General features: G+C 39.3%; 1 protein-coding gene across 2 annotated transcripts in view; it reads left to right on the forward strand.

Moving 5' to 3' along the window:
- LOC145458402 (uncharacterized) overlaps positions 1-14,404 on the forward strand; it is a 91,404-nt gene that overhangs the window by 18,522 nt on the left and 58,478 nt on the right. For both annotated transcript variants that reach the window (XM_080336773.1, XM_080336764.1), the window contains exons 8-12: positions 901-1,161; positions 3,616-3,831; positions 4,735-4,962; positions 6,994-7,224; positions 8,387-8,617. In XM_080336773.1, the coding sequence (XP_080192899.1) occupies positions 901-1,161; positions 3,616-3,831; positions 4,735-4,962; positions 6,994-7,224; positions 8,387-8,617 (1,167 nt within the window). The remainder of the gene's footprint in view (positions 1-900; positions 1,162-3,615; positions 3,832-4,734; positions 4,963-6,993; positions 7,225-8,386; positions 8,618-14,404) is intronic.

Genomic DNA, 14,404 nt, shown 5'->3' on the forward strand with positions numbered 1-14,404 from the left:
AGTCACTACCTTCGAGTCACTAGTAATTTCTAGTCATTTCACATTTTGACTCGAGGCTAGTCAAGTCAAGTCAAGTCACGAGTCAAGTCACATTTCAAGTCACATTTCAAGTCAAGTTGCCTTTTTGAAGTATGAGGCATGATTACGTCATTGCAATTTGCTAGCTGTCTGAAATACAGATTGAGTGGCCATTGATTCCGAACCGATGAACGAATATAGTTAAATATACACGCAAGAAGTCGCTATTAAAGTACGTAAGTAATTGCATAGCCTCCGTTTATAGTTACCAGCCGAAATAAGATTATAAAAACAAACAGATAAGATGCAATACAACACCCATTTACAAATAGATATGATACAATTCGAGCATGCGCTAATGGTTGAGGACAATAGAAACTACAGTAGAATTCAATTTAAATAAAACAAGAGGTTTGGTAAATGTAAAAGAACATAGAACAGTAATATACATTTTGCTATTTTGTTACTTTACTACTAGAGTTTACGACAACGTACAAGCTGTAAGCTTCGATCACTTCGTTTGCGATCAATTTATTTATGAGATAATAATCGAGGCTCAGTGAAACGCTCGATCATTGAATGATTGGTCGCTTTCAAGGGTTACACCAGCGTTTCGCGAACAATCCGAAGATATGCAAGATACAGTGGTTTTTATCGATATTAATTACTTGATGACTTGAAATTGACTCGTGAATTTTGCTCCGTGTCACCATTCAATCCACATTTCTGATATGCCGAGTCAAGTCAAGTAATTTTAGCAAATTGACTCAAGTCAAGTCAAGTCATACGAAAAAGGTTACTCGAGTCTGACTCGAGTCAAGTCATGACTCGAGTCATCCCAACACTGATCTATGGATATTACTGGTGAATCAAATCATTTAGGAAAATTTGTTAAAGCAAAGCAGCTACACCAAGTGGTGGAGCGCTATCTGAAACGAAGGGAGGTGCTGGAGCGTTCATTGCAAGTGATAATCACAGAAATATTATCGAAGATTGGAGATAACGCTCAACTAATTGAGTTTTTCAACTCACCGAAAGGAATGTGTTTGTCAATGGATGATATCCAGGACATATGCGGAGATGGTGACACAATAGGCCCAGTTCAGCAAACACGTATATGTCGCGAATGGTGTCGAATAAAAGGTAACACGATATATGAATACATTACAGTTAATATAGCGTGTACGTTCCAAATATGATCAAGACAAGTATACCTAACTGTCGATATCGGTCATCTAGTTCGTTCGAAAATGAGAGATAGTCGATCGGCGTGTCCGGTGTTGGATTTGCCAAAGCCTATCAGTCCTCCAATGCCAACACGATGATTAGACTCATGGCGCTACACCAGGTGCGGGCAACTTCTACAGTCAGCGGGAAGTCGGATTAAAGCAATACAATATAATCGCGGTTCTATTCAACTATACTATGAATATATCTTACTTATTGTGAACTTTAAACTTAAAGTATAGAGACTAAAAGAATGTTCAATAAATATATTACGGAAATGTACTTTAACGGTTGTTGTGGTCAATAGGACATATTTGTGATCGATCAAAGTTGATAACAAGTTCTTTGAACTCTGGCTGCATGTCGGACGTAGGGACCCGTAGTAAAGACAACAAGTAAACATCAGTTTGATATGAGCGCAGCTTTGTCTTGCTAATGCGTATGATCGAAAATATTTGCTCGCAAATTTGCTTTCATGGCCATGTTTGTAAGATTGGGAGACTTGGAATTGTTCAGTGACGCATTTATGCACATCACAACGAAAACAAAGAACTAACGAATAACCTGCAGTCACTATAATTTGACGTAGTAAGCAAGCAGTGGGGGATTGTGACAGACTGTGGCCGTGGGCAACGTTATCATGTAAGACCGGATACAGTCCGCGGGACGCTCAAAATCACGTTGCAGGTCGTATATTTCCCGCCCCTGCTCCACGCCAATGACAGTCCTGCCGAAACCACGACCGTCTATCCGGGCTTGCAACTGGCGCATGTTTTGTATGTCAGTGGCTGTATGGCAGTGGTTCGCAACCTTTTTCATCTCGTGCCCCCTTTGCCGAAATTTGAGCCCAAATTCCCCACTTAGGAGAAATCTTACAGATCAGTAAACAGGTCATTTTCACCGCGCAAACACCTGTTGACTGAAAAATAAGACGAGTGGTACCGAGTGTTTGTTTCTAACAGGGCTGTAACAACAATTTGTAGACCTCCTAAAACAATAGTCGTCGGCCCAATCAAACAAATTCCGGATGGCTTGACTCAACAGACCCCCACACTTCCATTTGTGTTTTCGGATTACCATGCACAAATCGCTAATATATAATAACTGTGTGAAAAATCAGTATGCATCAATTTACTGGTCTCGCGAATATTTTCTCAAGTTTGCGTCTGCATTTGGCCAATAATATTGGTACTTTCATATATAAGAGGGTTTATCAGACTCGAGTCCGATTCGGGTAACCATTTTCTGATGACTCGACTTGACTCGAGTGCGGAAACGACTCGACTCGAGAGAATCTGTGTATTGACTCGACTTGGACTCGAGTCATTGTGCATGACTCGAACCAAGGCATATGATTCGAGACTATAATACGGCCACATTCATTGTCATTTCGAAGAACAGTTAAGTGACTATATATACTCTATTGGAATTTCGTCTATCGGTTCTGGTACTTGAGAATGCGACAGGAAACTGCTCAAAGTGATGAAAATTAGTATATTACAAATCCAAATCATTCAATATCACCAAACAGAGTTATAAAAAGTGGGTTCAACAGACTTCAACTGGAAACTGAGCAGTCAACACAATGATTCGGACTCGAGTCATAATTCCATGAATCGGACTCGACCCTCTGCTCGGTTACTTGGGCTCAGACTTGACTCGAGTCAAAACTATGAAAGTGAGATTGACTTTGTGACTCGGAGCCTCGTGACGTGGTTACAGCCCTGATATGTAACATACGCGTGATCAGATTTCCTGGTGGAGCTCATTGAAATTTAGGACACCCGTTCCGTTTCGGCATCATTGCACCAAGTTTAACTTGTCATTTTTACGATCGGCTAGCTATTCACTAAAGGTAAAGCAAGGCTAGCGATCTCTTTGACTTGAATCGATGACGTTGGAATATTTTGTCACTGTCTGAAAATGTTGACATGAAAATATAAGATGAATACTTTCACTAGAGGCCTTGTCGTGATAGATTCGGCACGAGATTTTCTCGCTTAGGATATATTTGATAGAGAGGTCGTCGTCGGCCTACAAAATTGTCTTGCGAACTGCAGCACATTTGAACTAGTTTAAAAAAATGGGAATTTGTATGTGAAAAAGAGATTTCAAATAGCGGTTGAACATACTTCCAGCCCCCCCCCAAAAAAAACATAAGGAGCATACGTTCGGATATAACTTCCTCCCCGGTTGGGAACCACTGCTGTATGGATTCTTGTGAGCTAGCTAGCTGTAACCGAGCTAGATATGAATTGTTTGCAAAATCAAAAGTGGCCGGTTACGTATCTAGATATTTTGTCGTGAAATGTTGCAATTTTGCTACAATTTTGGCCTCACTATGCCAACGATTTCAACTTGTATTGACAGACAACAAATTGTCGCCAAAAAAGATTAATTGCTTGGTTGATCAATATCAAAAGGAGAAGTGCTTCGAATATACGTGTTCACAATTCAAAGATTATGACGAATGGGTTTCATTCACACGTGTTAAGTTTGGAATAGATCCAACGGGGACCGATACAGAGATAAATAATACTCCGAAGGAACTTCGAAAACTATTCGAAAAATGGTTGGACTACATCGGTGAGTGCAACTGTAGTTATAGAGGTTCAGCAATGTCTTCGGAACGTGCTGTGAAATATATTACATTATTCAATTGTGCTGCCATTGGGAGATAAATTGTGCTAGATATACGATTATTGTTGATCATGTGTTATGTCACCATTAACATTGTGATTTAACGCAAATAAAGGATTTTAAAATTATGATTTTAGGTAATGTAAACCAGTCTTTGATACTATTTTATTCGAAGTTTATATAGTTTCCCGGAGTATACTGAAATATTGTCTTAGCTTCATTAGGCCGAGTCCCGCGGAACATCCCCCAATGTTTATTTTCCTATAAAAGTGATTAATACCGATTACCATAAAATTAATAACGATATATGGGTTTGTGATATTTTGTAGGTTGTACGTTTGATATCAATTTTGAATCGAACTACGACGTTTCAGCACATTATATGAAATTTAAATTCCAAAGACCAACATAATGTGACGGTCATGTTTTGAGGTGTGGAATAAGTACCATTCGCGGGTAATAAAAACTTGCTCTACAATGCAATTCATTCTTTAGAATTCCTGCTTGATTCAATGTTGTTTAAACAGGCCTAGTAGCGTTGATATGATCAAAAATAAGGCTGATAGTCTTACGTGGGATCCATATCAAATTTTGTCTAACCCGATATATATGCGCGCCGCCCGTTATATGTTCTATCCTTTTAATTGCAACTCGCCAACGTAAAAGAACATATAAAACGTTCAAGATTGCATCAATTATGGTTTCCATCCCTGTACATTAATACTGGACTTTACAAACATTAAACATTATAAGCGTTTCTGATGATGGGCTTCATAGGAATTCAGTGACTTGGTGAAAAATCATTATTTGCAGTGCTACATTCATTACCGATTTAATATTTTTTGAAAGGAAATACATCATCTCTGACGGACATTCGCGGTTTTGTTGATGAACATCGAAAAAATAATATCGAAGACTGCTTTGAATATATGTCTTCCAAATTTCGCGATTACGGGGAGTGGGTTTCGTTCACACATGCTAAGATCGGAATGAATCTTTTGAATGGTGCCGGAGAAGATACAATTGAAGTATCAAAGAAATCTCGGACATTATTTGAAAAGTGGTTGGAGCACATGGGTAGGATTTAACGGCTTATCTGTGTGCCCTTTATTCATTAGTATATTCAATATAGGCTTTAACAGCAAATGTACAAGAGTGTAATTGCTGCAGAAGAAGCTTGTTTTTAATGATTTGTCTTTTGATTCCGTGGTAGCAAAACCAATGTAACGCGCATTGACAATCGAGCCATCTTTTATTGATACATTCTTGACAACCGGTACCTCTTCCTTGACACCAGCCAAATCATTTTCATTTGTTTTCAATCTCTTGCCTGGTTTTCTTGAAACCTGACCTAAGTGTGTCTCGTTACGTAACCGATTTTTTCGGCTCTCATTTTACCTTGATAGACCCAAAAAACCATTTGAGATCAGAAAGATTACGTCATATAATTTCGTTTCAATTCTGAAATGGTGTCTTACTTCGCAGCGTATATCCATTATACAGTCCATGGACTCCATTCCAATACGCATACACAGTAAAAACACACATCTATTCTATATATAGCCTATCTATGCATTGGAATTGCTGTGCAGGTTGTAGGTTTTTTGTTGATACGTTCCGCGGATTACCAAACTACATTATGCCATTATATGCAGAGGTGGTCAGTAACGAAGTACTTCTACTTTTTCGAAGTACTCAAGTAGTTTTCCTCTACTTCTGGTACTTACTCAAGTAGATCTGATTTTCGCTACTTCTACTTCTACTTCGTAATATTTTGTGATCTACTTACTTACTTTTCGCTATTTTCAGTTTGTCAAGTAGAGGTAGTTCAATCTTCCAATCAGGAAGATAGCCTGAGGAATTTCAGGGCTGTTTTCACGGAGTATCAACATTTAATTTTCATTAAAGTTGAGTAAGGCCCAGAATTTTCGTCGCGCTTCGCGCGCAGTGGATGCGGAGTGACCAGTATGATTTGACGAAAGTATCGATGACTATAGTTTAGGTAGCGGATTGGCGTGGTTCGGTTCACACAGGGATATCTGGAACTAGATACCTAGATATACCTGCGTTTACACCACATTGTCGTCCTTCGCCCATATGAAATAATTCACCACAGTATATATGGCTCATCATAACGTTTGAAACTGATGTTTCGCAATCTAGCATTTACTTGTCATATCGTAATCTAGCATGTCCATGGGCGCGTCATAACCTGGAAAAGTCGACTCTGACTTTTTTTGTTAGTTTTAGAGCTGTTTTAGGATACCACCTTTGAAACTTTCTGGACTAAAGGCACGAAAAACATGTTCTGCTTTTAAAAGTAGTATTTATGTTTCACTTTCAATTCCCAGTATCATGTACCTTGAGTTATAATTATTATCAGTTCATTTGGCTGGATAACATACATGTTGAAGAATAAAAGCAAGCGTAGTAATGCCTTTAATTTCCGGAAATAAAGCAACACAATATGGCATTTTTACGGTCCATCATATTTTTATTAACGTTTACTAATCGCGCAAAGCGTTTACATCGTATCCTATACAACTTCTCTTCGACTAAACTACGGGCCTTATAATATGGGGGATGGCGCCATACCATGCTATTTTCTAAAACGTGCTGTTCGAGAAAACAGATGATTAGTATCGCATTTCCATATCAATACTATCATTTTCATCCCCTGATGTGGACGAATGCTCATGCTATCGAAAATTGGATACCTGCTGGTATGCATCAATATGAATCAAGCTCGTCACCTTGCGAAAAGCTCCATTTGTCCCCTTTTACAATCCATGTGAACGAATTAGGATCGTTTGCACAACTGCTTATTTACTTGAGTACTTTTAAAATCAGTCAATTCTACTTCTACTTCAAGTAGTTTTAGGATGCTTATGGAAGAAGTACTTCTACTCGTACTTGAGTAGATTTTTTCGTCGCTACTTCTACTTCTACTTGAGTAGCTTTCTTGACTACTTTGACCACCTCTGATTATATGTCATTGTATACAGGATATGGAAATTCTACCGAACACATTATCCCTAATATTATATCCACTTTTCAGTCGTTTTGTTCCAACCTCATCTGATCGAAAAATTAACTGTTCTTCGATAGGCAACGAAGCGTCTCTTACGACGATTCGTAAAATGATTGATGAATATCACAATGAACGAATCGACGATTGCTTCGAATACATATGTTCAAAACTTCAACATGAAAAGGAATGGATCACTTTTACACGCGTCAATGTAGGAATGAATCAGGACACGCCACTGTTTAACAAAGAGAAAAGTGATGATCCAAATAAACTTCGGGGAATTTTCGACCAATGGTTAGATTACCTCGGTGAGTATGTCCGTAAATTAGGTCATTCAGAATCATGTCGTTAACGACCGTCGCCATGGACTAATGACAATAACATGTTAAAAGTCGAAAAGGTTGTGAAAAGTAATACAGCTGTAGCATTCTTTCTTACGTATGTCCAATACAATACCGGGTCATTCACTATTGTGAAATGATGTTCTGTAACATCTGGTGGGAACATCCAACACAATTGAAAACAGATTGGGAATTGCTTCTATTATGAACACATCTATGCAAGGATATCAATACGTGTTTACCAAAACAGTGGATATAAAACATCGATGTAGTCGGGGACTATCGTGTTATGTAAAACTTAAGATAGATCAAGAATGTGAGATAATAGATCGGTTGTTTATGTCCACAATTTTAGTTCCGCATATTATTATTATTATCATCATCATTATTAATACACGACAATTCATTGACTCTTATCGCCCTTTCTGGCCTTGCGCATCATGACATTGATATTGGATAGATCAGTTTCAATGACTTTGTATCTTTCAGCATATATATCTTTTTGTATCTTCTTCATTCGCTCACTTCCACTCTTCAGTCACAGACTCTCTCGCATGTATACAACTTCGGGTCTCTGGGGCCGACTTTTTATAGCGTGGCTGACTGTACTTCTGGGCTTTTTTGAACACACTATAACGATTTGAGGTAACCTCAAAGATAACATCCGCATACGAATGTCCATCTATTTTCGTTCTATGCAGTATTTTTTCCGCAGTCAACCGGTAAGATTCCTGAACGCATTGATTGTCCGAGTGCGACTCGTATTGTCACCTGATGACAATAATGTTTTGGTAAAAGATAATTTCGTGTTGAAAATTGATAAAATGTACTGCCGGATGATAAATTCGATGTTCTCCAGCAAAAGCCTTATACAATGTAATTAGAATAAGAATAATGTATGTTCTAATTCTCAAGCACACGCTCATCTTTGGTGAAATCGCTCTCGAACCTGTATTTTCCTTTATAACACTTAGGATTACTAGTCTTACTAAATATGAATAATGATGGCCGGTATCGCAGTTGATTACTGTTTTTTTTCGACTATATCCTGGAATAATGATTTTCCAATTGGTTGATTATACTGTATCGTCTTTCGATTCTGACCACGGGATTATGGATATGTTGACAGACTGCAGAGCATCTTTGACGAAGATTCGTCGAATGGTTGATCAATTCCACAATCGGAGATTCGATCAGTGCTTCAAATATATGTGCTCAAAATTTCAAGTTGCCGACGAATGGGTCTCATTCACTCGTTCAAAGTTGGGAATGGATTTGTCGGTACACTTGTTCAACGATTTGACCAGAGAGATGCCAATCGAATTACGGGAAGAATTCGAAAACTGGTTAGGGGGAAAAGGTATGTTTAGCGGTTCCTTTTCGCAATATACATATCATTTGATTTCGATAACTGGGCCTCACTTGAAATTCGTGCCCTTAATAAGCAATCGTTTTTTAATTTATCCTCAATAATTTCCAGGATGTAGTAACATTCGCTAAATATCAGTATTTTGCTATATTACTGTCCGCCAAAGCTGGCTTACATCACATATCTTCGTCGTCAGGCAATAGCATTCTTGTAAAATTATTAATTTAGACAGTCTGATTCCGCTCACTTTCGGCCGAATCAAGCGGGGATACGGCTTTATCCGAGTATATTCGATACTAAATCTATTAGCAAAAACTGCATTGCTGTACGTGTACATGCATCTAGTACTTTTTGATATCCGCACCAACTCAAATAATTGTCGAACTGTCGGGTACGCGTCTATACTTTGTTGTGGTTTACTTTGAAGAGCAATTTCACCTCTTCCGCTACACTTTTCCGCACCAATTTGTTGTTCGAGATCGGCGCAATTTCACCCAATTGAAACTAATATGAATATGTCATGGCTTTCTGTGAGTTATTTCAACTGCCCCTAATATCTTGTGTAAATATGCAGGTTCTTCTCGACATTTTTTCCTGCACCGGCTATCGTTGAAAATTGCCTAGGTCTGCCCCCCTTCCCTATATCTTGAACACGGTAGTAAAAACAGGGTATAAGAGTTCAAAGTCTAGTCGGTCTTTTCGGTTCCGGACTCCACTATTCGAAATCTCTTGAATCGCACCGGAGGACCACTCGACTAATTACCGCTATAATATTTGTATGTGCCTATATTCGAGATCAAATCAAGGTTATTATAACAACCATGGGGTACGGGCTCATGCCGTTTGGTTCGAGCCCGCTGTACACATTCCGAATTAAGCTCTGCGATTGGACATACGGGGACGTTAATTATACTGGGTTTTGTTTTATAGCTTTCCGTGACTAGCAAATCAAATGCGTGAGGTAGGGGTTGAGATCTTCGCTCACATTGAATTTATTAATGCACTCGGTTATCAACTTCAACATGAATGTATCCCAAACAAAGCAAGCAACATTATGTAACGTCAATGTGAGGTTACGGCCTCGAATCAACCTCGAATGTTGCATGGTAAATGAGTTTGGTATTGTGTCAGAACAATGCCGTCTTGAATAATACGGCGCAGCTAAGGAGCAACTGCGCACAAGAGTGAGGGTGTGAATGCTCAATCGCCTGCGCAACAATGGCCAATACGCTTTCTGTTTGCGGTGCTCCTCACCTGCTCCCAGACGGCATTGTTGCGTTACAATAACTATCTCCGGTACAATGCAACATTCGCGGCTAATTTTGAGGGGTCTCACGACCACGAGCGGGGTAGAATTTACATTTTCGCAATCAGTACCGTAGTAGATTTAGATTTATATCAATTTTATCAATTATCGCGCTCGGATATCCGGTCAAAAATTAACGTAAAATTACCTTTGGCCAAATGGAAAGTGTGACGTAGACCAATCACAGTGAGCCGTGAGATTTGCTTGTGTCCACGCCATTGTAGGACACTATGGTAGGATTGCCATACGTCCGGAATTTCCAGGACATGTCCGGAGTTTCACTGTTCAAACTAACGTCCGAAGGGAATTTCTAAAATATGCCAAAAGTCCGGAATTTCGAAGACTTTATGTAGGCTCATAATTTTTTCGTTAATCAACATAAAAACATTATTGTTGGGAATATTTATGCTGATGCATGATAATGTTATTCGCGATGCGCGCGATTTACTATCACATTTATTGATTTTAATATGGAGACTACCACCCTCGCAAAAACTACAATAAAATATGAATAAAAACAACCTTCATTTACTGGAATAAGCCTAATTGTAATCGCAATTATAGGAGAACGGTATGTTCCTAGAGATCGCTAAGGCCGTTTAAATGCTATATTCAATTATATATAGTGGTTCCAAACGTTGGGGTCGTTTGCCTTTATTCTGGGGTTCGCGAATATGTTGAAAGTAATCAGCTTCCAAATTAACCCGGGAGTAAGTCTGGGCAAAGGTGCGGAATTCTTTTAGTAATCAGCTCGTCAAATTTTGATCTTGGCCACGGAACATTTTTAAATTGGAGATGGAGTCGCGACCATAAAAGGTGGGAAACTACTGGATGTGAGGTGATTATAAAGCTCCGTGGTGCGCACCGGCATAAGACTGATAAACGATCTTATCGGTGGGGCATGAAAATGACTTAACGATGTAGGCTACAATTACGCTCCCTGTATTTTAGAGCTCATCATCCTCCACCAGCTCTACCGTTAACTCTGATCATGTGGGCGGAGAGTAGTAACTATCTAGTAATATATGGAACAACTAATATTATTGACAGAATTTATTCAATAAATTCAACGACCAGATGTATATAGAAACCAGATTCATGTAGCAAGCCCCCACGAAGTTGCATCGATTACTCTATGGTGGGCTCAAAATCATTGTTTATTTGGGCCGGAAGGGGCTGAAAACATGTGCTTTCGGTCCCGGTTACACAACACACAGCCACATACTCCTGAACCGGTTCCTGACCACCTCTGGTCTATGAGCAAAGCTTTGCTAGTGTGACGTCATAACTCATTTTGAAATCCACCAGTCGGCGCTAAAGAGTGTCTGGAAGGTGGGTCACAGAAATATGGTAACCCTACACTATGGTATAATCCGTATTGGAACCATGGAGAAATATTCTGAAGATTTAATTTTGTAGCTCACAAATACAAGTATATTTAGTTATTCATTTTCGCCAAAAAGCTTCAATGCATTTTAATGTACAATGCGCTCTGACACTCAAAAGTGGCATTATCGAATGGAATGGCAACAACCGAATTTTTTTGTTTCTTTTCGCTTCGCTGTGGCTGGGGAGTGGATTGATTCGCCGCACCGACTGTAGGATTTGTTGCAATTCAAAAGCTATCGTGCAGAGCGCAAGATTGACTGCATATGGTCTTGGTCGAAAGTTACGGTTGTACAGATTCCGAAAACATGAAGAAAAATATCTTTAGGGCGCCGGAACCTGATCAAAAGTCGCCCTCAACATTTGAAATCTGCATTGTTCAATTCATTTTTTTAGTAAAATATTCATCATTCCAATACACCACAACACTCCGATGCAATGGACGGTAGGAAGGTGTCGTAACGACTTGGAGAAGTCTTGCAAATCAGACACCCAACTGGCCGTGGCGATATAAAAAAGGAGTCATGCACACTGAATGAAAAGTAAAACAAGATATTATTAAAGGACATGTGGCAAAACAGGTGACATGTGTCTAAAGGCGAGATCGATATGTCAGATCGTGGTCTAGTAAACTAGAGGGTTAACTATAGTATTTATTTAGTACAATTGCTTTTATTTCGACATGAATGTGGACATGCTCGATGACTGTAGGATGTTCATTGCGGCACTCCGATTGTTTGGACAATGCCTATATTTCAGACGTGGATGGTTATTTCAGGGTGGCTTCAGTGCCTGATCATATAATAATTTATACTTATCTTTAATTTACAATCCATCGTAGTACATCGGCGAGATAGCGCAGTGGTAAAATCCGTGGCTGCAACACCAATGGGTTGCCGGTTCGAGTCCGACCGAGGTCGACGTAGGCTCCTCCTCGCCATATCATCGGCGTAAGCGGTGTCTTACAAAAAGCTTCGAAGTGGGCCGTGACCGGCAATTACGGTTCAAAAATGACGAATATCATCGGCCATAGTGGTCGACCGACACCATAATTACCACAAAAACCAAACCATAGTAGTACAGTCCCAGCAAACACAAAACCGTAAAAGGATCATCCGGGATCATCTCGATTAGGTTCTGATTTTCTAAGTGTCGAGGGAATGTCTAAAATACGTAGTAGGATGGTCTTGTGGTTATATTCAATCAGAATAAATTCATACTCGGTGTTGTTCCATCTCATGCATTAGGCTTCGTTATATCCGGTAGTTAACCTAATAATGCAAATTTTCTATCTCTCGCGGGTACGACTAAAATACGTAGAAAGGATGACTTTGTCGGTACATTCAATCACGATGAATTCTATCCGGTTTTGTTCGATCTCATGCGGTAGCTTCGTTCTATCCATTAGAAAACAATGTTCTCCCTTCGTTTTATTGCGTGAGGATGTCACCGGTGTTGTATATTCGTGTTGTTGCTCTAAGGTCGAATAGTTTTGTTTTCCTCTGATATATATGATCTTCATTATATATATATTCGCTCTTTCGGTAATCTCGCATGTTCAACGAGTATGGTTTATAGTTTTATTCAGAGAATAACTAAATAAGTGATATGTTGTACGTTTAGGAATATGATTATCGATGCGTGACTTCTAGAATATTTCGGCGATTCAAATTTTACGTCATCGCGCCATACAAAGATTTGAAGCGCAACAGGTCGCAGCCAGGCATAGTTCGCTCTTTCTGTATGGTAAATGCCGTAAATATATAGGAATTGTGACTGACTGAGGTAGCGGGTTAAAGGTATATATACAGTAGCATATAGCTTATGGGGTATTTCGAATTGCCTGTAGTATATGACGCCTAGAGCTGTTTGACTTTCTGCAAAACAGGTGTAGACAACTATAGAAAAGTTTCAGCTTTTCCAGGTTAGAATTAGAGCTAAACCGTTTTTCCGAATTAGATTACAATTATATTGCTGGCATTTCGCTCTAATTTAGTGAAATTAGACCACTATAATTCGCTTCAAACATCTGAATTACCGGTACCTATACCTACGGTATATCATAATATTTATGCTTGAATTTTCTAGGTATATAAGTCATATAGATACATTCCTGTAGAACACTGATTCATGATTTTATAAAAGTTGGTGCAAGAATGGACATTTTCAACTTGATGTTGATTAATGGAGCAAAATTTGATATTTGAGTGCAATTATACCTCGAATCCAGTGACAAGATTATTAATCGTTGAAACCAAACGCAGCTTGATTATGTTGGCCCAGAGAATTTGGCTAGCCAGACCATATTGATGGAATATGGTCACAGTAAGATAATATTTTGGGCTATTTTACATGAACTTTCCAACATTTGATTTGATATGTCCACTAAAACAGTTGTTATTCTGCTTTCGAATAAGACCTTAATTGCTGGTTTCAATGGTAACTGTGTTTGTCAAAGGCTGCAAAGGTAATTTCTTTTCCTTGTTAGATGTTTATTTGTTTGTTTGTGGTGTTCATGGTGGTGGTTCGACTACACTGGTCATTTTACACCAGGCCGGTTCTTATTATTATTATTCCGTATCTGCCCGATTACCAGTGAACTCGGCACTTGGTGAATTCGGCCGCACAAACTCGGCACTTGGTGAATTCGGCCGTGGTAGATCTCGTAGCGGTACCGGTCACCATGATTGGTTACTGGAATGTTTGACGGTGAACTTGGCACTTTGAGTGGTTGTCAATGTTGTACGGCGGTCAGGGCATGCGTAGATCACACAGTCACGGCGTGATTAGATCACAGATTGCGTAATTGCGGGAAATAACGCAACGCTCTTCACTTGGTGAACTCGGCCCTTGGAGGAATTGGCACTAGAACACCTTCGCATTAGAAATGCATTTAGTATGAATGAACAGTATCAAAAAGGAAATTTAAACGTGTCGTGGCTCGTGGTAGATCTCGTAATCTTGGGATCCTTCAACCGTGTTATCGAGACACCCTAATCCCAGAGTGGAATCGTCTCTCCAAAGGCAAAAAATAATTTATTTTGACGTGATCATGCGAAACATTTGTTGATGAGGAACACTGGCTT

This window comes from Botryllus schlosseri, chromosome 2, assembly GCF_051294905.1.
Source record: "Botryllus schlosseri isolate E-star chromosome 2, Bs_hap1, whole genome shotgun sequence".
Classification (NCBI taxonomy): Eukaryota; Metazoa; Chordata; class Ascidiacea; order Stolidobranchia; family Styelidae; genus Botryllus; species Botryllus schlosseri.